The sequence below is a fragment of the Crotalus tigris genome, unplaced genomic scaffold (genome assembly GCF_016545835.1).
Source record: "Crotalus tigris isolate CLP2741 ecotype Arizona unplaced genomic scaffold, ASM1654583v1 scf7180000024396.1518868, whole genome shotgun sequence".
NCBI lineage: Eukaryota > Metazoa > Chordata > Lepidosauria > Squamata > Viperidae > Crotalus > Crotalus tigris.
In genome coordinates, this window is record NW_024100564.1 from 320,713 (window position 1) to 345,827 (window position 25,115).

At 35.4% G+C, this 25,115-nt stretch overlaps 1 protein-coding gene across 9 annotated transcripts in view; it reads right to left on the reverse strand.

Moving 5' to 3' along the window:
- Positions 1-343: 343 nt before the first annotated feature.
- The window catches only part of TNNT2 (troponin T2, cardiac type), a 34,257-nt gene continuing 9,485 nt past the window's right edge, over positions 344-25,115 (reverse strand). For 4 of the 9 annotated variants that reach the window (XM_039329376.1, XM_039329374.1, XM_039329377.1 and 1 more), the window contains 12 exons: positions 19,174-19,230; positions 18,324-18,356; positions 16,872-16,893; positions 13,447-13,507; positions 13,215-13,331; positions 12,426-12,503; positions 11,492-11,602; positions 10,814-10,923; positions 8,977-9,067; positions 5,007-5,047; positions 3,457-3,462; positions 344-630 (listed from right to left, as the gene is read on the reverse strand). In XM_039329376.1, the coding sequence (XP_039185310.1) occupies positions 582-630; positions 3,457-3,462; positions 5,007-5,047; positions 8,977-9,067; positions 10,814-10,923; positions 11,492-11,602; positions 12,426-12,503; positions 13,215-13,331; positions 13,447-13,507; positions 16,872-16,893; positions 18,324-18,356; positions 19,174-19,230 (776 nt within the window). In that variant the 3' untranslated portion in view covers positions 344-581. Of the gene's footprint in view, positions 631-3,456; positions 3,463-5,006; positions 5,048-6,289; positions 6,331-8,976; positions 9,068-10,813; positions 10,924-11,491; positions 11,603-12,425; positions 12,504-13,214; positions 13,332-13,446; positions 13,508-16,871; positions 16,894-18,323; positions 18,357-19,173; positions 19,231-20,702; positions 20,733-25,115 lie in introns of all 9 variants that reach the window. The other 5 variants (XM_039329373.1, XM_039329371.1, XM_039329378.1 and 2 more) reach the window with 4 other exon arrangements.

The window sequence follows — 25,115 nt, forward strand, 5'->3', positions numbered from 1 at the left end:
AGTGTAGCTTGGAGATGCCACATGTAACTTGGAGAAGAACATGTCATACATATTATAAAGTCCCATGTGTATTGAGAGTGTTGCATAAGAACAATCAGCCCATACTAATGCTTTCAAAGCTGGGTGACCACTCAAGTAGGGTTCTTAACAGGATAAATGGACTTCTTCCAATAACAAAATCATTAATAGCAATAAATTTCCAAGCTGGAATGACTTTTTTAAAGGTACGTTCTCTGAGCAATATATGAAGAAGGCCAGTATTGAAAGAAGTCTGTTCCTTTCTATTTGAGATTGTAAAATTACACAATAAAAAGCAAATGATAAAATTAGGCAAAGAAAATAATTATTGCTTTTTGATTTGCTTTATTTACAGACACAAATTTATTAACTTGAGTGACAAGTAATCTGTCCATTTCCATCGTGCAGTGCTGGGGTTGTGCAGTTATAAAGTGAGACCTTTAGAAAGAAGCTTGTTCTGGAAAATCTAAACAAGTTGGTGCATTTATTTGGACCACATAGACTGGGAGAGTGGATCAAATGTAATGATTGGCTGTCTTCAGAGTCTAGACAGGACACACATTTCACTTCCATCGGCCACCAACCACAGGCTTTCCACGAGCAGCCTTGGAGCTATTGTGAAAGGAAAAAACAAATGAGGAATTTCTGGTTTTTTGCAAATGTTTCAACAAAGCAAAGGGGAGTTGGGAGAAAAGGTCTGGATCTACTGTTGCTTTGGACAAAGGGGCATGGAGAGAGGACATTTGCACATAGTTTTTCTTGAGCTCTCAACAGAATCCTTTAAGAGACATTGCCCAGCCCAGGCTAACCAATCTGGTTCTCAGAGGGCAGACAATTGCCCCTGAAGGAAGAACAAGGCAAGTGCACAGTAAAAACACATCATATTTAATGCACAATAAGATAAGAGTTGTGTGCTGTGGAAGTGTAACCCTAGGGGGTTGAAATCACCTTAAAAGCCATAACTATACCCAAGACTTCAAGATGATTCTCATCCTCTAATGAGCCTCAGGAACTATAATTTTATGAGGAAAGTGGGGCTAATTAATTCTCAGCATTTTCACCAAATACAACTCCACATTACATTTATTATTATTTTTTACAAGAAGATGTTAAATACTTCAATGTGGATTAACCTGTTCTTTTTGCTAAAAACTGTGAGGAATGTGTGCTAAAAAGTATTTTCTTTTAAAATGAGTACGAGATTAAAATAGCTTTGTGTTAATAGACATTATACATAATGTGGCCTTGCAATGAATGTTTATACTTATTTGCAAATCAACATTGCCCTGTAAATTTTTGCTTTTAAATGTATTTTTCCATTTGTTTCTGAATAAGCTAGAAAATAGGTTGCTCCTTCCAAGTAAAGCAATACTTTATTTGGATACTCCAAATAAAAAACAAAACTCCAAATAAAACAGTTGGCTGAAAGGCTAAATAGGGCTAAAATTATCAATGTTGAACTCTTTTCAGGTTTAAGGCAAAAGAAAACTAGAGGGAGGTAAAATAAAATGGTTAATTGTTCATGAAGTGATCAGCAGTGTTCTAATTATTAATTTATTTTAATTATGGTTTTCATAAGGCATGCTACTTTACAATTCTTTATCTGTACATTTATTAAAATATTTCTTACCATAAAAAAACATATAAACTCGTAAATAACAGATTGTCATGGAGATTATCTATGTGGTCACTACCAACCTTACAATATAATTTCATTTTGATAAAAGATACCAGAGGAAACATGTATCTTTTATTTGCTCTTCTCTTTAAACTATTTATCTTCTCTCAAATTAAATTGGGAAGAAATGGGATATTAGCAAAATTAGAGAATAACTGGAATTAATCTCCCATTATTCTAGTTTATTAAGAATAAGTAAAGGTGTAAAAGTGTTAGAGATGTAAAATATTTTTCTCCCTAATTCTGCCTGGATTGATGCTGCAGCAAACAATTGCTAACTTTCTACACAGCCATGGAAAGTCTTACTAAGTGTTGTTGTGGAGAAACAGGGGAGGATGTTTAATGCCTTGAGTTACTTATAAAGTAATAAAGTAATAAAAATGAGATTAAAAACCCTAATAAATAAACTTTTATCACCAGTCAACTGATCACCAGTATCACTATGGCCTTATTAAAAAAAATATTGCTGACATTATTAGTTGGAAAGTAGCAAACAGGCTTTCTTTAGCCAACTAAAGAATATATTTAGCTGACTTGTAGGAATGGACTCATTGCCTTCCCTCTGCTTCCTGAAATAAAAAGACTACATTGCTTCTTCCTGTAACTAAGATTGCTGGTCATTAAAATAAGAAGCCACAATGTTTTCCTTTCTCAAGTGATCCACTTAGATTTGGTTTCCTACCTGATGTGTGTTATGAATTGAAAATTATTTGTTCTCCACACTGGCAAATAGGATTTCTACAAGAAAATTTTGCTGAGAAAGAAAGCTTCATGAATTTTCACTCATCTTTCAATAACCAGAATATAAATCAGTATTTCTCAGACTTGGCTGGCTGGGGAATTCTGGAGTTGCCAAATTTGAGGAACACTGATATGATATATGTAAATAATTGTTTGCCTATGTGTGTACTCCTCAGTGAACTTTGTAACCCTGAGATCTGAAAATGGGGCCCACCTATACCTTAGTCCTTGCTAAGCAAGGATTGTGGTAATTGGTCCTGAATATCTAAAGAATGCCAGGTTGAGAAAGAATACTAAATATACTTAAGTGGATTGTTCTGTAAACAAAATTGCATAGTGTTTTGGACATAGGCCATGCATGAGCCATTCGGAAAACATTTTAAAGAGCAAGAATGCAAAGTCACTGAAGCAAGCTAGAGATATCATCCTGCTTTAGATTGGCTTTGACAAACCAATTAGGAAATTTATAAACAATTGGCCTAATTCTTTACCCTCTCTGACTAGCCAATACATTTGTCTTATTTCTCTGAAAGGGCAACAGCTGTTTCTAAATTTAAGGGCAGATTAAGAATGATATTTATTACTCTAAAAAGATTCTCAGAGATTTCCCAGATTACCATTAGCCTCTAGTATTTGATTTTGCCTGTCCCTATAACCTCATCTTCTATTGACCTGACAAAATTATCCTTTCCTCCACTTTCTATAGTAGGCAAGACTCCTTATTATCAGCCTCCAGAGCATCTTCAGATCATGCTACCCAATTTGGAAGGTGCAGACGAAATATCAATGTATACTTGTAAAAAATCCCTGACTCTTCCCTGATTATCCAGGAATAAAAAGGAACTCAGAGCATAAAAGCATTGCACACATCCTAAATTGGCCATCAATAGACATAGACAAGAAATCAGGATTTACCGTGAAACCAAAAATAACATAGGGTGGTATTTAAAGCCATTCTTTTAAGTATTTGCACAATGCAAACTAGCTCAGCACATCAAACGGCACAACATGCTACTTACCCTTTCCTGAAACAAATGAGGAGACAAAAGATGAAATATAATTTAGTAATATACAGTAGATTAGTCAAACTAATGTTTTATTTGATGAACCAAAAAAGGCCACCAGAAATCAAGACATTCTTAATCAAAATGCCATTTGTTTCTGGACTCCTGGGCTGAAATCGGAACCTGGAACTATTCCAGTCTAGAAACAGCTATATTTGTTGCTCACATCAATAAGAGAAGCAGGCTCTGTATAAAGATAAAAATAATCAAGAGTTTCCAATTGGTGTAGACTGACTCCTATAATCAATGCATAAAATTCCAAGGAGTTTTTAGCCTCTTTGTGCCTTTATTCCCCATCTCTGAACTGATAGTCATAGCCAAGGAAAAAGGAAAGATACCAACGTTAGCTGATAGTTCATAATTGAATAGAATGGTTCTGACATATCAAGTAAGACACAGAATGTTCTGGGTCTTAGAAAATGAATTATATAATCCATAGGTGAGGAATGGTTTCCACTTCAAAACTGAATTTTGACACCGTGTACTGTGGTAAAACTGAACTGAAACAAGCCATGCCATAGATAAGTATCAGAAATGCATTTTAATTAATGCATTTTTCTTGCACTTAGTAAGGAAGTGCACTGAAAGAATGAGAAGATTGAGGTTCTATGAGAAAGTAATGATGTTCAGGGGTGAAAAAAAAGATAGCTTCAGGAGGTGCAAAGAAACTTAGTGAAAACTACAGCTGGGAAGGGACAATTAGGAATGAACATGAAGTAATAGAGAAAAATGTGGGGGTAGGCATAAGATCTACAAATTGGATTGGGGTGGAAAAGAATAAAACAACTTTAAGCAACTTGTCTCTTCTCAGATATATTTGACTATAATGTCTGTGATGGCTTAGAATTTTGAGAGTTATAATCCAACTTTACTGGAGAATACCAAATTGTTTGGGGGTGGATCTAGTCAGATAATTGGGAAAGATCCACTAATGGCAAAGGAAGGATATTGTTGCTGACCCACCAAAAATTGTCTCACGCTTCATTCTAGAGGGAGCCTTCTTCTTAATCTCACTCTGTTTTATAAAAATTTTAATGTCCCTCCTACACCCAATATGTAGAAGAAAATTGTAATGGGAAAACAAAATATATAAATATGATAGACAGAAGAGGGAGGGAGAAAGCTCAATTGAAATAAGTGACAAAGAAATTAAATCAGAAAAGCAATGGTACTTAAAAAAATTAACAGTGAATGATATAACTTCCCAATAGTAGAAGTGCTTCATTCAAGACAATTGAACATGTTATAGTAGGTGTTGTCTTCATTTATTAGCCTTGGGCTGCTACAACAGGAAAGGCAAGAAATGAAGAGCAAAGGATTAGTAGAAATGAATGAAGCAGAACAGGAAAAGAAATAAAAGGAAGACAGAAAGGCGGAACGCACATTAAAGCTAGAAAGATCTGTGAAGTGAAGTGCAAAGAAAAGAAAAGGGATAAATGTGGGAAATCTACTGTGAGTGCTTGATGCCATGAAACATGGTGGACCTACATGTTCTGAGTACTTACACCTTTTGATGATCACTAATGCGGTTCCGTAGAACATTAATCTGGAAGAGAAATAAATAGGTGATGATGTTTCAAGAAAGAACCAAGAGAGCTACTGTGTCAGCACAGCATGAAGCCAAGAAAAGAACACAGACTAAAACAGGAAGGCTGCAGGCTGCTCTAGCCAATGTGGTCAATGGTTGTGGTTAACATTTTTATTGGTAGAAGTGAGAACCAGAAACAAATTTGGTTGGTTTGTGTTTATCTACCTCCATCCCTATTTCCTTTTTTCTTATATCAGTGTAACTTTTTCTTGCAATATGTCTTCTTTCCATGAAGAGGAGACTTAAATTCAATTATATGCTCTGCCATATCTCTGAAGGCTTCATTTTTCAGATTGCTTCTCCGATGTGTTCCCATTGCAATCTTTTTTAGAAACCGAATGGTATGTGAATACTCTCCTTTCAGGTGCTTAAAAGCAAAGCTCTGCTATTTGTGGCAGGATCTGCATTTCTTGAAACTGTATTTCCCTTAGCATAGCTCCACAATATTCTTCATTTGGAACATTATGCATTTTCTCTGTACAAACATGTCCTGCTCATGGAGTTCACTCAAAGCATTCATAAATGTGGGAGGAATGCTAATAATGCCATAAAACTAAGTTGCATTACTATATGGATAATTGAAATTTCAGTCAGTCATAATTGATGTCAATTAATTTTCAGCATTCCGAAAAGGAGAAATTTCAAAGCAACTAAAGTTACATATACAACATTGACCTGTGAACAAACAATTTTACTGTTAGTTAACCTACAATATTTCTAATAATTTGTGATACATAATGACATTAACAGGAAAGGATTTTGAGACTTTCATTGCCAAAAGAAAAAGAATCTCGATCCTTCAGTTTAGGGGAAGGATCAAAGGTTGGAGTAAAAGACAGGGAGAACTGGAAAAACAATATTTGTTCAGTTAACTTAGGCTGTTTAGTTGTTGTTGCTTCTGGTAATTAGAAAAGAAAGCTTCAATTAGAAAAGAAAGCTTCAAAAATATTTTTCGATGTCCATAGCCCAGTCAATGGCTGAACAGACAAAAGGCTGGTTGACCTCACAGAATGTGAACTTGATTATAGGAATCATTGCACACCAAGCAGGCAAACATGCCAAAGAACAACAAAGCGATCTGAAAAAGTATTGACAGCATCCAGACTTCACGGGATCAATGAAGGACACTATTGAGAGCAGGGAGTTGCATACATAGCTCCACACCATATATGATGTTTTCAGGAAACAGGCTATACTTACTACTTGCTTAACTCATCACAGCGTGCAGTAAGTATGGAAATCTGGTTAGGGTTAGAGAAAGGAGAATATTATAGCCTTTCATGGATCCACATTTTTTTAACTTTCACCTTCTGAACCTCTGGAGAATCCAGCCATTTCTAACCATTAATTAGTTCCTATCTTGGTGTCTCTCCTGAACTACTGCTGTAATTTGCTCCCTAGTTTCCTAATCCTGCTTTCTGTACTTTTGGTTAAGTCCAGAATAGCATGGTCTCTATAGGCTTGGATCTCTCACAATTCACCCCTTTTTTTGGCCAATTCTTAAAGTGGCTAAATACATGGGTGTGTTACTAGTTTAAACAACTGCTGGTGCTGACTTTCCATGTCCACTCAATCGTAATTCATATTCCTGCAGACTTGGATCACTTATGCAACCAGGATGACTTAATTTTCTCTTATTAGAATAGGCAAAACACCCTCCCCCCTGCATTTAAAAGCTTTCTTGCGTCTAGCTCTTACTCTTTAGAATTTACTCCATCTTGAACAATACGATTTTTAGAGGCCTTTAAATATTTAATATATTTAAATATTTTTAAGGCTTTCATAAAGCTAGAAGAACTTTTCAGGACAGTACTTGTCAGTGATTTATATTGATTATATGAACACTGGTTTATGCCACGCTGTATTTTTATTGCTTTTTTGTTTTGATCACAGATATTGTATGTGACTATCAAATGAAAATACTATTAATAAAAAATTATAAAACTTGTATGCACCCAATTCTCAATGGCTCAAACAAGGAAATTACAATAAAACATTAAAAAAATTGGCAAGCAATTTTTATTGGCAATGAAGTGAAGGGCTTCACTCTCCTTCACCAAAGGCTGAGTGAAGAGCTGATTACTTCTATAAACATTAAAACACTGCAAAGGAAATATTAAAAGAAACACAGAGATGGTGATCCTGAGAAATAAATCTTAGATTTTCAGTTAATGATACCCGAAGAACACCAATATCTATGAAGAGAAGGAGAAAGATAGCGTTATGACCCAAGGGGGCCAAGACAGACAGCTGATCATAAATGTTAACAGCAAATTAATTTTTGAATATAAATTCTTATATAGACAAAGATAGAAGTGTTATGATGTTTTTAGGAAACCTCACGGTTTGCAAAAGAGGGCTTCAGACTTACAAGATTCTGTTAATGGAATTTTACAATAAAGTTGTTTCCTGTCTGGTCTGCCTGGGAAAGCTGGTGTCCATTTTGCAAGTTTGAAGGTACAAATCTCCTTTACAGCCTGAGAAGCTAGGGACAGCTTCTTCTCAGCCTCTTTCCCTGCCCATTACCCAGGACAGGCTATGCCCTCTCTTATCTGACCATCATCTAGGCAGCATTTCCTGACCCCATTTCTCAAGGTCTTTCTCATATTCCTATGCTCAAAATATCCTTTGCTAACCCAGTGTGCCCACATACATTGGGAATACAATTCTTAGAATTCCCCTTGCAAATGAGAAATTCTGGCAATTGTAGTCCAAGCACAAATAAAACTCTTCAGGCTGGGGGAAGCAAGTTTAAACTATTTTTTTCACCTATTAAACTGCATCCACTTGAAGCACAGAAGTAACTTCACTCATGTAAATGGCTGATTTATGATGTTGTTTCCAAATGGAGCTAAATCTAGATTGTCATTCAGATGAATCACATCAGATTACTCATACCTGTCTGTTCTTGTTTGGGGAAAAAATAGGTCATTTTGCAGTGAAAATAAAGAGAAAAAATGCAAATACCAAGGTTGTGTTGAAAGCTTGTCCATTTTCATTTTCAGAGTGAAAGTAGTAAGTTCAGTGCGAAGAAAATATTATTAGAACACCCAAATGAGGAAAATATTCAGCTTTTTCTAAGAGCAATCATCAACATGATCCCTTCAATCCATTCTGCTTCAGTACCCCCACTTCCTGGTTGATACTTCTTCATCACACAAATGTGAGTAATACCAGCCAATGAAGGATTTTGTCCTTCACAGTATTTCATGAAGGCATGACACAATAATATTCCTCAAAGCAAAGGAAACTAATTGAGCATAAAAGCAATTCTTATTCTTCCTGCATCAGTTGCACAGGTGATCCCAGCCAGTTAGGGATGATGTATTTAAAAGAATAACTATTTTCCCATTTAGCTCCATGGTGATAATTACAGAGAGAAATGGAAACATTGTCTACTTCTGGGTGGATTGCTTTGTGGTTTCAAAAACAGTTATAAAAACTTTTGCCCCTATACAAATGACAGTACTGATTCACAGGCCTAGACTCAGCTGTACAGCAAGTTTTATTGAGACGTCCGCAATCGTTTACTAACAGCCCATTTCCAGATCAAATGGAAGAATTCTGTTTGTAGCTTCTTTGGGCAGATAAATATCCCACGATAACTTTTATGGTTGCATAGCTTGTATTTGTGTCCTGTAGAATTTGTACATTGTTAACAGCATTGTAGGCTATGCATGACTACAGACCTTTAATAATGCATGCTATGTTGACATAACTTGACTTGTATTATGAAAATGTTCTCAAAAAATAAAAAATTCTACCAATCTTCTAACAGATCCAATATCTGTCCTTTAATTTCAGTCAGCCTTAGTAAGAAGTAACATTTGATTATCCTATACAGAATCCAGAGCTGAAAAGAAATTGATAATGGTGTTTAGACTTACCTCGTATTTCTGTCTTTTGAACTTTTCCTGTAAATCAAACTTCTCAGCCTCAAGATCATGAATGCTCTGCCACAGTTCCTTCGCCTTTTCCCTGATTTGAGAATACATGATATTGATACAAATACTTGTCATGTGTATGCATATAGTTAAATATGTAATGGAAGCATGTTGGTCTAGAACAGCCTTTCCCAATCTGATGCCTGAATGTGACCATTCATCATAACAGAAGGGAAGATGGAGATTGAGTTGCATTCTAATTTAATGAGGTTCATATGCTGACTGATTTTCCAGAATTCAGCCTTCTGATAAGTAAGGGTCAGCCTGAACAAACCAGTATAGTCGTATCTAAAGTTACAATTCTGTGGTCCTTTGGGATAACTTTATAAGAAGCATGTGCCTCTTCACATTTCCTGGTGCAATACCAGATATAAGAGGCCAACCTGACATTAGATGTCTCCTGCTCCTTTTTCATCAACTTACACATCTGGGGCTCCTTCAAAGCTCTGGAAATCACAACTCCAAAAAAGCCCATGTAAACCATAAAAAAAATGGTAGAAGCAATTCATACAAAGTCCTCTTAAATCTTGAGCTCTGACGCAATTTCCAAGTAGTAGACTAATTTAGGATGGTTATAATTATTCCTTCCCTTTAATTATCATGGAAAGAAAACTAAAACAAACAAACAAAAATAGGGAAAAGAACAAAGAGAGATAAAAATAAGAATCTCTCCATCATTATTTCTGTACAGGACAAAATGTTTTCTAAAACTCTCAACCAGTCTCTTGAAGTTGTGTATTTTTTCTGTGTGATCTTTGCACCCTCTAGTGGTTCTTTTTTTTTTAGCTCAGATGCCAGCAATACTGTACATTCTTCGGACCGATGCCCAAGCAATCATCATTACAATTATGTAGCACCTATTTAAGATATAATCCTGCTGATATCACTTAAGGCAAATGGTGGGCAATCAAACTGGCAATTCTGTCTAAAGAACTGTAAACATGTCAAAACACTGATTGATTACACAATATGAAAACATTAGTAAATGCTAACACTGACTTAAAAAAAATTAAAGAGTCTCTTGACTTGAGCTTGACTTCTGGTGGACTTTATGAACACATCCATATTGTTTTCCTGGCAACTACACAGAATTAGTTTGCTACTGCCTTCTTCCAGATTTTTTTTTACTTCCCAGTCTAGAACTCTGCACTGGACTTCCATGATGATCTCCATCTAAATACTAAGAAGGTTTGATCTTATTCAGCAGTATCAAAACAACTTTGGTTTTAATAAAGTTGTTTGGCTACTGTCATTTGCTTAGGGAACTCTAATCTATATTAACATTTTAACACCGGCTTGGCTTTGTACTTTGCCCACATTAGAGTTACATGTCATGGTATCATCATTTGCCACACTGTAGTTAACCAGGTTCTGGAAGACCATGAGTTCCTCACCCCTTTTCAGGGTCTGAGTGTATATTTACTTTATTGTGCCTCTAGAATATTTCTTATACCATTTGTTCCCCAACATACTCCAGCCATGCAAAACATCTTGGGCTGCATGAATATAACCAATAGAATTTACAGTTACTATTATTTTGTGGCTAGAAAATGGTTCAGTAATCAACTCTTTTTTGGTTGTAACAGGATCATGCCATCCTCTGAGACAGTGACATTAGTGACAGAAATTAGGCTACATTTGCTTTGTCCCTGGCCATACATAATATAGAAGAAATAGCAAGTAAAATACAGTTTTCGTCTCATTTCTTGCTTTCCACTCCTGAAGAAAAGAAGACCCTCCCAGCAATGTCTTCTGACCAAGGAATGAGCTCCCATCTCACCTCAATTTGTCTTCATTCAAATGATCAATATTAAGGGGTTTACGGCGTTCAGCAAGGATCTTTTTCTTCTTTTCCCGCTCTGTTTGTTTTTTCCCACTTTTCTTCTCGGTCTAAAGAAATCAATTCATGAGTGATATCAGAGGGTCTCAAGGTCAATCAAATTGCTTTTCTCCAGTGGTGAATCTGAGAATTCACATGTGCATTAAATGGCCATTTCATGGGCAAAATGTATGTGGATTAAAACTAAAGAATTTCAAAGAGTGCAAGCATGAAATTATTTTTATACATTAGTGCAAATATTTCCAAGAGCAGAGGGAAGATGCTGAGTTCAAAATCCATGAATTCAGCCTTCACTTGTTTGACAGTGAAGCAGTTCCTCCAAGCACTTCCTTTGTTTGAAGGACCAGGCAAATCAAATCCAGTTCAAAAGTTGAAACAGAAGGAAATAATTGGGGAGGAGAGGCTTTGAATTTGTAGTTAGAAACTGGATAGTTAGAATGCAGAGAGCAAATGGAACAGGTTCAGACTTTATTGCATCACCTCATACTGAGATATAATGCATTTCTATTTAAATGATAGATATTTGTGAAATGTATATCCATCCATTTAATATATACACAGTTTATACAACTTTTTTTTTTGCAATGCAGTTACCTGTTACAACAGTCACAGACCTACCTTCTGAAGGTAGCCTCCAAAATGAAGCATGTTGGAGAAAGCTTTTTTCTTCCTCTCATCCTCTTCAGCCCGCTTTCTGGCTTCCTCTTCCTCTTTTCGAGCTCTTTCTTCCTACCAAGAAAGGAGACATAAATTTCAGAAGATAGAAAATATATGGTAAAGTTAAATGTTTATCCAGTAGATGCCACTAAGAAAATGATAGCAGATAAATGCAATCTAATTCTTGCCAGAAAGTTAGCCAGAACACTGATTATTCTGAATGAATTCTTGTTTAAGTTGTTCAACTGCACCAAAAGACAATTAGAAAAAGATTTAATGGTTACAATGGCTTTTCTCTATGAATTGAATAGCATTGGGTCTAAGATTCCAGTTCCAAGACAATAATTAAAGGATCAGACTGAATGTACAGAACTCTTACAGAACCAAATATAAATGTATAAATGGGACAAGAATGGTCATGTATTTTCAATAATGCAAAAGCTTTCAGTTATAATATTTGCAGCTATAGACAATAATTGGTCAATTATTATCAATTGATGAAATTTAGCACTTTATATTTATAAATATAGCAACTTATATTGTCAGACATCTAGCACAATCTTGTCCTCTGAATTAAAAAAAAATCAAATAGTGTATCATTTGGTATTTAATCATATCCTTAACTATGAGACAATAATTTAATTAAAGCCAATGGTCATCTCCTATAACAGTTCAGCTTGATATTGGGTTAAACTTTAATGTGAAAAAAATTGAATTATGTTTTTGGCAAGTCAATGTGAACGGAATATTAGGCATTAACCCAGAATGTTTGTTTTGACTGTTATTATTGATGACTATTGACCAATGACTATTATTAAAGAGTGAGAAAAGGAAGTGGGGCATCTTCCACTAGTAACACTCAGGAAAGTACACCATAAATGTTGGATAGACTCACAGCCAGACGGGCCTGGCGTTCCTTCTCTCGCTCACTACGGATCCGTTGTTGTTCAGCTCGTTCAGCTCGCCGCTGCTCCTATATAAAGAAAGCTTAATTTTTAATTTATGTTTCTGAACAAAGACTAGTTGCCCAAATCATTTAGCATATATGTTAAAATTTGATGCTGTCAATGGAGAAGGGACAAGAACTGTTGATGCTTGAACTACAATTACATTAGTTCAACTGAAGTGGCATAGAAGTTATTGTTGTCCATAAATCAAGAAATTAAATGCAAATCATTTCTCCTAACAATAAAGATGAGATATCATAACTATTATCCTGAATGCACTTAAATTGTTCTATGAATATTATTTCTTACTAGAAATGCATAGAATTACTTTAGCAATAAAGATCTGCAATTTTCTTTCCCCTTTAATACAGCAGTCCCCAACCTTCCTGGCTCCATGGACCGGCAGTGGTAGCGGCGGGGCGGGAGGAGGAGGATTTCACGTGCATGCCCACACGTGCACAAATGAAGCTTTGCGTACTCGCATGTTTCCCCGCCACTTGTGTGGTCCAATTTCCAAACCTTCCCTATTAAGAAGAATTGAGTAGTGTTGCCTAGAATTACATATTGTTATAATCATAGATTCATAAGCTGTCAATAAACCCAGTCTTGATGCTAAGCATTAACAATTGTAAAATCAGTGACTTTAATAAAACAGTTAAATCATTTGTAAGAGGGTTAGGAGAATTGGATCTGACCATAAAGAGGGTCTAGATAAAAAGTATGAAATTCTGATATACGATTCTGTCCTTGAGGAATATCAGCTCTTCTTCTTCCTTCTTTCGGTTCTCAAAATGAGCCTCAATTAGAGTTTGTAGTTCATTCAGATCTTTTTCCATTCGCTTCCGGTGAATATCCTGCAGGGCAACAAAAGCATGAGCTAAATTTGGCACTATTCTCTCAAATGCAGGAAGACTTATAGTGGTAAGAAAGAACTCATCTGGACTAAGGCACTGGGATAAGAATACTCACATCAAAGTCTACTCTCTCTCCATCAGGGATCTTTGGAGGGACCAGATTAGGAGTGAACAACCTGAAATTAGAGAAAAACACAGAGTAGAATACGGATAATTACAATACCTGATTTTGAATTCACTCCGTCTCCTTCTACATACCTGAGAGTTCATTGATTTGGTTGTATTTCTCACATCACTGGGCCAAATTTTATCCCTTTGATTATGAGGAGTTTTTTCTCCAAATTGAGGTAAATTTCTCCAAGACAATATAGGTAGGACTCACACATTGTAATATTGTTTTTATATTGTGCAAACTGCACATAAAAATGCATTAATTGTCACTTTTGCAGGTAAGAAAATATTTAATGTAGAGAATAGCACATGAGGTGAATACCTGTATAACCTACATATTGTTGTTATAGCTCATTTTTATTTTTATTTTGGAGAAGCCTTCAATTTAGTGGTGGGATTCAGTGGTGTGGATGCCGCTTCTGGAAGTCCATTCTTGCCTTGGGCAACAAAAAATTAGCTACCGGTTCTGCTGAAGTGGTACGAACTGGCTGAATCCCATCACTGCTTCAATTATATAATTCTTTTAACTATAAAATAGTTCAGGTCATGGTGTTTATCTAACTGGATGACACTGACAGCTCTTTTTGTAAACAAAAATGATTAAAAGTTACCAAATTGATAGTAACTGCATTGCTTTTTAAAATCCCTGTTGTATTTACTGATTTTTTTAAAAAAAATTAACATCCTTCTTTAGCTGTGAAAAAATAATTGCATAGTGCCATTTGAAGGGCATTATCTTATGTTTTAACAAAATGTGTCTTTGACTAAAATATCCCAGTACCGCATTCAGAATGTTAAAGGAATAAAACTCATTTTTTCTACAATGCAAATCTAGAAAAAGACTAAAAGTATGGTGGCTGGTCTCAGAGCTCTCCATGGATATTTTATTTTATTATTGTATTTAAATAATGTTTATGGTCACCATTTCATTACTGTGACTGTTTATTTAAGCTGATTGCCTATGTCACTGTAATTCTAATTTAAGTTTTTTGGGGGGAGGGGAGGAAGCATCAAGTGGAACGTCACAATGGCTCCACCTGTCATTGCAGTTTTATTTCTCTTTACCCAATTTAGATGAACTATTGAGCAGCTGTAATAACTTCATATCTGGCATCAGAATACTATCCTTGTGAGGGTATCATCTAAGGCTGCAAGCCACAACTGCTTTCCATCTGTCTTATCCCTTCTGTAGCTGACATTTTAAAAAATACTAGATAATTTTCAGATAACATTGAACTACCTAAAGTTATCATGTATTTTCTATTATGAAATTTGTTTGTTTAAAAAGTTTATTAGCAATGTAATCCTATGTAATTTTATTGAAAATAAAATGTAGACATTTCCCAAATTGTATAAAATAATACAAACAAGAAAATAGAACAGCAAAAGAATGCATCCAGTTTTGGCTTTTAGTTGTTAGCTTTTGTGTAATAAAACATTGTTATACAAAAATATTTTCTTTTTTTTAAGATCAATGATATTGAAAAGTACAGGAAACAACGTTATCCGAAAAGTTGATACAGAACTGAGTCATGAAGAATCATTTAATTGAAGGTAAATGTAATTCAAATTTAGTCTCAGTTTTTATTTATATCAGAAAAATTCCTAATAATTCCTCCTAATAGAATACCTCTATCAATGCATTTTTAAAGATAGAAACTTGCTGGCCTGAGCATTTATCAAACTTCTGAAATCCAGCTGCAATCAGAACCCTGGCTGCAGGAATAAGAGACTCATCTGATGACTAGAGAGAATAAAAAACAAGCATGGAGGGAAAGTTGATATCCTGACCTTAGGGGATGGAACTCACATCATTCCATTAATTTGATCTAAAGTCTATCTAGAAAGAGTACAGAGAAGAGCAACAAAGATAATTAGAGGTATGGAGGCTAAAACATATAAGGAACGGTTGCTGTAATTGGGTATGTCTAGTTTAATGAAGAGAAGGACGAGGGTTAACATTATAAAAGTATTCCAATATCTCAGGGGCTGCCACAAAGAAGAGGGAATCAAGCTATTCTCCAAAGTGCCGGAAGGCAGGACAAGAAGCAACGGATGGAAACTAATTAAGAAGAGAAGCAACCTAGAACTAAGGAGAAACTTCCTGAGAGTTAGAACAATTAAGTGGTGAATGTTCCAACACTGGAAGTTTTTAAAAAGAGATTAGACAGCCATTTGTCTGAAATGGTATAGGGTTTCCTGCCTGAGCAGGGGGTTGGACTAGATGACCTCCAAGGTCCCTTCCAACTTTATTATTATTATTATTATTATTATTATTATTGTTGTTGTTGTTGTTGTTGTTGTTGTTGTTATCTCACAGATATATTGAGAATGCAAATGAAGGGCCTGCCATTTGTAGCAAAAATTAGATGAGATGATAAAAGTATTGCAAGACTGCAAGAAAGTGTACAGAATATGAAGCTAAAAAGGCTTTGTAGCTTAGCTGGTGGAGACAGCTGTTGATCATGCAATGACATCTCGATAATGGAGGATCCCAAGACAGCTGCTGCGTGCAGAGCACTCTGGGATCTCCTTGTATCAGGTTGTTCCAAAGCTTAGTTAATCACCAGAGGATTTCAGGTCTAAAGGACTGTGAAATGGATTGGTTGCAGTTATACTATAAATGGGGCAATCTATGCTAAACAGGACAAATTAAAATATCAGAGTGACACGCAGCTAAGAGAAAACAGGCTAAGAGACAGCAGGGACAGAACAGCTGATATTTATAGCTCCCTACTTCAGTTATTGTGTCTATATCTCCATTCTGCTTTTGCCTGGGTCTTGTTCTTTGCCTATGGTATAGTGTTAAGAGGAGAATTAATTAAACAATCAACCCTTAGAAACCATCTCTCTGACTATTTTCTTTATGCAAGTTCAGCAATACCCTGAGGAGCAATGATTTGCTGCTATGTTAGTTGTCCTACATGCATTGATCTGGGAGTGTCCTTGCCTGGCTGTTCCACATGTTCTTAGGGGTTCCCAGAATTTGTGATTTGCTGTGGCATGCGGCTGCATAAATAGCCACATAAGTAGTCACTGCAACCTTCTTGTGAATCATTATTTCCTCAAAATGTTATCTATAGAATGGAAAACCTGCTGCCAGTAGTCAAAAAGTGCACCGAAGACAACAACTCCAGTGTCAAAAGATCTTTCCATCTTTTGCTTTTAAAACATTTTTATGAAAGGGGGGGGGAGAGAAAGATAAAAGAACCAATGGGAAAACATGGGCAAGTTATACATGAGAGGTAATGGCATCTCATCTAAGTCTATAAAATTCATTGAATGTGGTTGGGCAATTGTATGACAAAAATGTCTAGAAGCATGTTGCATTTTAATGTATTTATGGTAACTTAAGGTATATTTACTTACTTGGGTTTTGGCTTTGTTTCCCCTGCAATAAAAACAAAGAAGTACAAAACTATAAAACATCATAAATACTATGCTATTTCTTTTGTGGATAAGCAATATCATACAAAAATGCAGGGAAAGGCTAAGAAATGCTAAGCAAAATTCATTAGGATCTGTTAGTAAAATGATAAAACAAAACTCTAACTTTTTCCTCTCCCCCAACATTCATTCATTAATTCAAATTCTATTGTTTACTCCTCTTAATATTCCAGGTCAAAATTTTCTATATGCCTGCTCATTACTGGATAAGTTCATGGATATTGATCTCCACTCCCATCATGACTTTGATGAATTGAGGCTTTCGCCAATTGTTAAGGCTGGTCTCTATCTTAGTAAAGAGAAGGAGCAGACTAGTTACCAAGTTTAACTAGCAGCATCCCACACTAACATTAAAATGTATATTGGTCTGTTTTGCCACATTTTGGCTAGTATGCCACAATCCAATTTTACCTCAAGCATGCTGATGCTATTGTATGCAAACTAGGATCTCTGATCTAGAGGCCAACTTAATGTTACTTGAATCCCATTTTAAAAAATAAACAACAAAAACCCTGTTTCCAACTTCCATTATTTATAGTATTCATTGTATTATATCAATGGCTCTAACTAGTGCCTTATTATCTGCCAATGTTCAGATCTCCCTTTTCTCATTTCTGAAGTTAATCATATAGTTTATTTGTTTTACATTTATACTCCTCTCCTTTTCACACCAAATGCTTCTTTAAGCAATGTTTGGATATTTTTGTACACCAAACTAATTCTTGGTACATAGAATGAAAGTTTGATTCCTGATTTCCTTAAATGTAGATATTTGGTGAATGTATGAGGGTTAGGTGCAGAACAGAGAACCTTAGGAGGAGAAATACATTACTTTTCATTTGGATGTGTATGCATTTAATTTCACATTGTTAAATTTACAGACATTTTTTTAAAGCAGAAAACTGTAAAAATTTAGTTTTTGCCTTATTCTCTCAGGTTGAGAATTTATGATTAAATCATGTTTTCCCAACATTAATGCGCACAACTGTGCATCTTTTAGTATCTTTAAAATCACTGAACCACAGACTTTATATCTTCCAATAGTAAATGTGCAATAATTGTATTCTGGAGTGTCTTTTAAAAATGTCTTTTAAAAATGTCAAGCACAGCAATGACACCTTTCCTTCATGACTAAAAACAAACAAACAAAAAGACCCACCATAAGTTATGCTACCTCACCACTCATTCTATTCTACTTCCCAACATATTTTAAGCTAAACTCACTCTCTTGGTCCTCTTGGTCCATGGATGCTAAACAAGCCTAATATGAAATATGAACTAATATTTACTCAGCCTTAGCTAATATAAAAGCTCTGAGAATTTCAGCCACTCACTCAGAATGTTATGACGTACAGGTATTTCTTATTTACTTACCTTCTTCATGTTCTTTAGCTAGCTCTTCTGGTTCTATTTTAAAAGAGGAGTAAAAAACATGATTAGCATTTTAGCACATTGCTACACCACCACTCCCTCTGGATGCATTTTATTGCTCCTAAGCTATGCCTGAAACCATTCCTAGGATGCTTCGCAGTTCCCCCTTTCATTCCTGGGAAAGCTCACATTACTGGCATTCTGGTGTTTGATAATCAGAGTCAGTAGCATCTCCTTTCCTAATTTATTGTAACGTCGACACTGAACTAGACTATAATATGAGCACCCACAAATATAGATACACCATCAAAGTGACTTTCAATTAATAAAATGCTACTTTTCAAAAACATTTCAAAGTACTTGTTAGGTCCGGTGAACGTGTTAGTTTACCCCTTTTCAAACCTACTTATAAATAAATGGAAAACAACACATAGTCAACAATGAATGTTAGATATATAGTTTATCTTTTCATGTTGTGTGTATCCATATATCTGTTTTAGATATAATAACTGCTAATTTTAACAAAAACTGGATTTTTCCAAAATAGCATCATGCTTCTATGCATAAATGAAGAGACCTGGAGTGGGAAAAGGGTATCTGCTAATGAATGTTTTTCCTTTCACTAAGCAGAAATTACCTTCTTCTGCTTCTGAGCTTTCTTGTAATACCCATGAAACATAAACCAATAGAAGTAGGGACATTAATGATTTAAATATAACTATGAAGCTTTATAAACATGTAGCTATAGATCTCATACATCTCTGTGGTGTAAAAGAGCATGCTATCATACCCAACCCCCCCCCCCAAAAAAAAGTATCACCCAAAACTGATTTAGCAGAATATCACTGCATGCCTTCTCCTATGGCTTCTTCCGCATCTTCCTTGATTTCCTCCACATGTTCTTCTTCTTCTACAGAATAAAACACTAGAATAACCACCAAATCTAAGAATACAGAGATGAACTAATAAAAAAAAATATTTGAATATTGTCAGGCTATGATGAAAGAAGAGGAAGAGCTGAAAAAGAGCAAAGTTCCAAAGAAGAGTGGGCAAACAGCAACCCTGTGGTTATGTGGGACTTTTAGTTCAGTTTGACGAGATCCTTGGCCTAATTTCAAAGACCATTTTTAAGCATGTTCAATTTGTCTCTTGTTCTAGCCATCACTGATTTGTGATTCCAAAATGCCCATTAGTTACATTTTGATTCAATGATAAATATCTTTCATGATGATTAGGGAAGGGAGGCAGAATTCTGGGATGAACTGACATCTCAGTAAGGCATACTTTAAACATCTAGGTCAGGGGTAGGCAACCTTGGCTCTTTTATGACTCGTGGACTTCAACTCCCAGAATTCCTGAGCCAGCTGGCTCAGGAATTCTGGGAGTTGAAGTCCACGAGTCATAAAAGAGCCAAGGTTGCCTACCCTTGATCTAGGTAGACTCCTCTGAGTGGACACTTCCCACACTTCGAATGCATTCCAAAACAGAGTAACTGTTCAGTTAAAGAAACAATTGAAGAATGGAGCAAAACAACGTTCAGAGTGTTAGAACATCTACAATAAAGGAAAAGTATAGACAATTGTAGCTTTTTAGTTAATGAAAAAAACTTTATTTAAAAAAGTTAAATACTGTATAATCAGAACTCCATAATTATTATGAATGTTGCAGAAAAATGGGCAAAAACATTTTTCTTCTTTTGATAATTATGTAGTCTTTCATTTCTGCAATATAGATAGGATGAATTAATGTATGCTGAAAATCTAGTGAAGCAAAGCCAGTTGTAGATTTTATTATAGTATAAATGAATTAAGGAAATCAGAAATCATCTCATTCAGTCCCTTACTAAGTACAGAATCCACTACAGCATCTATAACAGGTGTCTATCCAACCTGTCTGAAAATCTCCAGAGAAGGAGAACTGCAAAGAACTCCAGAGAGGAGAACTTCATGTAGCAGCTTGTTTCATTATCTGACAGTTCATATGGCTAGCAATCTAAACTCCCTTCCTTAGCCAGTGATTCTAATCCTCATTTCTGGAACAATAGAGAATAAATCCACTCCTTCTTCTGTGTGATAACTCTGTAGATAATGCCAAATTATCATGTAAGTTAGATACAGTTCTCCAGCTTTCAATCCAGAAATATTAGGGTTTTCTAGCTGTATCAAAAGCCAATTGAAAATGGCTTTTGTTACGCCATTTTCCTTGCTCAGTATTATACTTCCATTCTTTGACCTTGTTATGTATGTGGTTTAAAATAGTCCTATTGATGATATATATTTCAGTTACGTGTGCTCCTTCCATGCATGAATGAATAATAAATGTTCCTATTGCAAGACAAAGAAGCACTTATAATGCTTAAAATGAAAATAAAGGTTTTACTACCGTCTTCCATCTCTATCCATTCTTCCTCTTCTTAATCAAGGCAAGCAGGGTGGTGAAAGGGAATAAGTACAGAAGGTTAGCAAGGATTAGAAGAAGCAGTGGTATCAAAATGAAGTATTCATAAACAGATTTTAGGCTTCAGTGCTGGTTTGTTTGTTGCTGTTGCTGTTGTTGTGCACATGACTAGAGTTCGGGTGCCAAGCATTTATGAAGCCAAACATTAACAAGAAAATGGGATATTAGGAGCCAAGCAGTCTAGGACATTCACATATCTATATACAAACAGATATCAGTATTTTGCCATCACTCAGATAGATAGAAGAGAAAATATATATGTAAAATTGCAAGTATCGGAAAACACTTTTCAGACTGAATTTCAATGTAGTTTTTTCAGTTCATTTTATACGAAAGTAACAGGACTGGGCATGCTTCAAAAACTACTTAGAAGTGGTTTGAATCTTGTGTGAACACAGCCCTCTCTCTTAAAGCAGTTGGATTTCTATTCAATCTTCTGAGCCCTGAAAAGGGGGGTGTCATATGACTTTTAAGGGGCAATTTCCCTTTAAAGCATCATCAACTTCTCTAAGCCTGAAAAAAAAAAAATCAGGCTATTTTAATGAATATCAGAGAGGAATTGTGCTCATGGATCAATTTTGAAGCACCTAGAGACAAAGAAACAAAAAATCCTTTAAAAAAAACCCTGCTTAAATTCTCAAAAAGCAGGCATCTTGTATATATGTAAGCGTTAAGTTAATTTCATTTTTGTTACATCAAAATAGTTTATTATGACTATTACATTCCTTGAGGCTATTTAGATAAGTGAAATAGTGGTTAGTCCAAGATATGACTCTCATAGTTACTCACAGAATCATCCCACAAAAACCTCCACACAGCAGCCGTCTGCAAGGAGACTCAGCTGGCAGGTGGGCTGCCACCATTTTGTTGTTGAAAAAGCATCAGTTTTGGAATTTATTTTTCAAGCAGACAATAAATCATTCCTTTCACTCTTTTATCTTTACTAGAGGAGCCGTGATGGTGCAGTGGTTAGAATGCAGTATTGAAGACTAATTCTGCCCACAGTCAGGTGTTTGATCCTGACTGGCTCAAAGTTGACTCAGCCCTCCATTCTTCTGAGTTCTGTAAAATGAGGTCCCAGAATATGCTGATTCTGTGAACAACTCAGAGAATGCTGCAAAGCACAGTGGAGAGGTATATAAATCTAAGTGCTATTGCTACTGAGCTAAAGGAGTCTCTTTTCAGTCATAGCCTGTTACTTCTTTTTGAAGATCTGTGCCATATTTGGTACATCATTATTGCTGAATGAGGAGGAGAAGAGTTGCCAAAGGAAGAGTGGAGTATTTTCTTCTTTCAAATTTTGATGGAAAAACATAAGGAGTTAAAAAGCTATGGTTTCATTTGGTCATTTCCATGAGTTTACTATCTTTGGAAGTTGCAATTTGCAATTTTGGGTTGTTTCTTGTGGAAGCTGAACTCTTCTGATTTTAATGAATTCTGACTGGCCAATAGACATTAGTTGATCTATATTTTTTTAAAATTGATTATTTGACCACAAGAGGGAGCTAAAGAACATCAAATATATCTAAAACAGAAAGATTGCAAAAATTATTTTTGAGGAGTAGCACTTAACAATAGCACTTAGACCAGTGGTTCTCAACCTTTCTAATGCTGCGACCCCATAATACAGTTCCCCATGTTGTGGTGACCCCCAACCACTTATACATCACCGGGTGCCAGGGGCGTGGCCAAAGAAAAGGGGGGAAAAATGGCGGACAGCCTTGTTTGGCGACCCCCGTGAAATGGTCGTTCGACCCCAAATGGGGTCCCGACCCACAGGTTGAGAACCACTGACTTAGACTTATATACCACTTCATAATGCTTTATAGCCCTCTCTAAGCTGTTTACAGAGTCAGCCTATTTCTCCCAACAATCTGGTTCTCATTTTATCAACCTTGGAAGGATGGAAGGCAGAGTCAAACTTGAGCTGTTGATAATCAAATTGCTGGCAGTCGCCAGAATTAGCCTGCAATACTGCTTCCTAACCACTGCACCACTACAGCTCCTGTTTAAATAAAACAATTCATTTTATAGATCAACTAGGTTCCCAAGATGTCGTGAAAGATGAACAAGGGGAAGAAATTATTCAAATAATTGGAAGAAAGATGAGTAATCCAGAGATACAACCAAGCACAGAAAGTTATCAAACCACTGAAGCTACTGCACAAATATTTGATAATACATAGGGCTTAACCCTAATTTTGAAATATAAATGCCTACTATGTAGTGCCTAATGTGAAGATTGTTTAATTACAAGTCCCCCAGCCCATCTGAAATAAGAAGAGTTGCAAGTCAATCTACAATCCTCGGGAGAACAGGTTTGGGGTCTCCACTTCAAAATCAAAATGGAAATTGGCAGTGTTGATATATTTGTTTTAAAAGTCGTAATTGTAGAATCTCTTAAGAAAAATAGAAGTGTATATTTTATAGACATTCCGAAGAGGAAAACAATTTTATTTTATGAGGATAAACTGGAGGGAGTGACAGAAACTTAATAAATTAATTGGAATTAGGATGATTTTCTTTCTATTGGTTTGACATATGTAATTAAAAAAAAGTTCCAGTGCAGAGTACAGAATGTAGAGTGCAGAGAAGAGCAACAAAGATGATTAGGAGACTGGAGGCTAAAACATATAAGGAACTGTTGCTGGAACTGGGTATGTCTAGTTTAATGAAAAGAAGGACTAGGGGTGACATGATAGCAGTGTTCCAATATCTCAGGGGTTGCCACAAAGAAGAGGAAATCAAGCTACTTTCCAAAGCACCTGAGGGCAGGACAAGAAGCAACAGATGGAAACTAATCAAGGAGAGAAGCAACCTAGAACTAAGGTTGCTTTAACTAAGAAATTTCCTGACAGTTAGAACAATTAATCAGTGGAATAACCTGCTTCCAGAAGTTGTTAATGCTCCAACACTAGAGGTTTTTAAGAAGAGATTGAACAACGATTTGTCTGAAATAATATAGGGTTTCCTGCCTAAGCAGGAGGTTCCTTTCAACTCTGTTATTTTATGACATTCTCTGACATTTCTTTCTGCTTATAAAATGGGTTCTAAAATAAAATGAATAGATTATTGTTAATGCTTGTAAAAATTAATGCTTGTAAATATTAATGCTTGGAATTAAATTTGGAAAGTATGTTGAAGAGGAAGAGAGAAAGAAAAATAATTTTTGATCTTTCATTTTTTTCTTTCTTTATATAGCTATGTTTATATGTGTCAGCCTCTCTCTTATATGTATGAATAATGCCTGTGTAATTCTTAAAGGTTGCAAAATATTGAAAGTGAATTTGAAAGTATATACATTAAAAGGGGTTTTTAAAAGGTGTATTAGAATTTATTTTAGTTATAGAGATGAAATTTCTTAAGAAATGTTTAGAGTCTTAAAATGGTTAAAGAATTTGAAAGAATATAATGATTTTTGTTAATATTATGATAGTTTAAAAAGATGAATAAGTATAAATAGAAATATATTTCCCACAACAGGGAAAAATGGATTTGGTTAAGATGGCAATGTAAACTATTTTTAACAAAGGGATTTTATTAGGTCTTGTTTCTATTGGGATATGGCTTTAGGTTTTTAATGCTTGAAATAGAAGAAAATGAAATCTAGAATTTAGTTTAAAGAATTAATAATTGTGTAGTTATAGAACTGGCTTGTAATAATTATAGGTAATGTAAAAACCTGAGGTCATAAATGTATTGGTATTTTACTATGTTGGAAAGAGTTGGAAGTCAATACCTTTTGTTTCTCTCTCCTCTTTTTTTATCCTACTCTTTCCCTGCATAGCAGAAGGAGTGGCAGAACTTGGAGGTGGAATTAAAGAGGGCTTAGCCTAGAATCCCTACATAGCCACAAACAAGCTAAGTCCAACCTCCCTTGAATTCCATTAACCCTCATCTAACTCCAAACAGGTGCTGATTGTTAGTTGAGTAAATTTCTGTTCATAGGCATGATTAGCAATAAATCAGTTTAACTGGATCTTCAGGTATGGACCTGATCTTTCATTACACACACACACACACACCTTTTTTAATCTTTATTTTCATTGTATTTTATGCAACAATAAACAGTAATAATACTTTCATTCAAAAAACATGGGAAGTGTCATAGCACAGGAGACAAAACAAGTGACAGGAAACAAAATACATTCAGAATACAAAATATATTACAACAAAAAACAAGTACAAGAATCAGAAGATATGCAATACTAATTATATTAACAATTTAAATCCAGATTATTGTATTAAAAATAATTTTCTCTTATCTGTGATAAGGTGCCTGGATTTACATTGATAAAACTTCTCCCTGTATGAAATATTTCCTCCAAATCTGCTTGT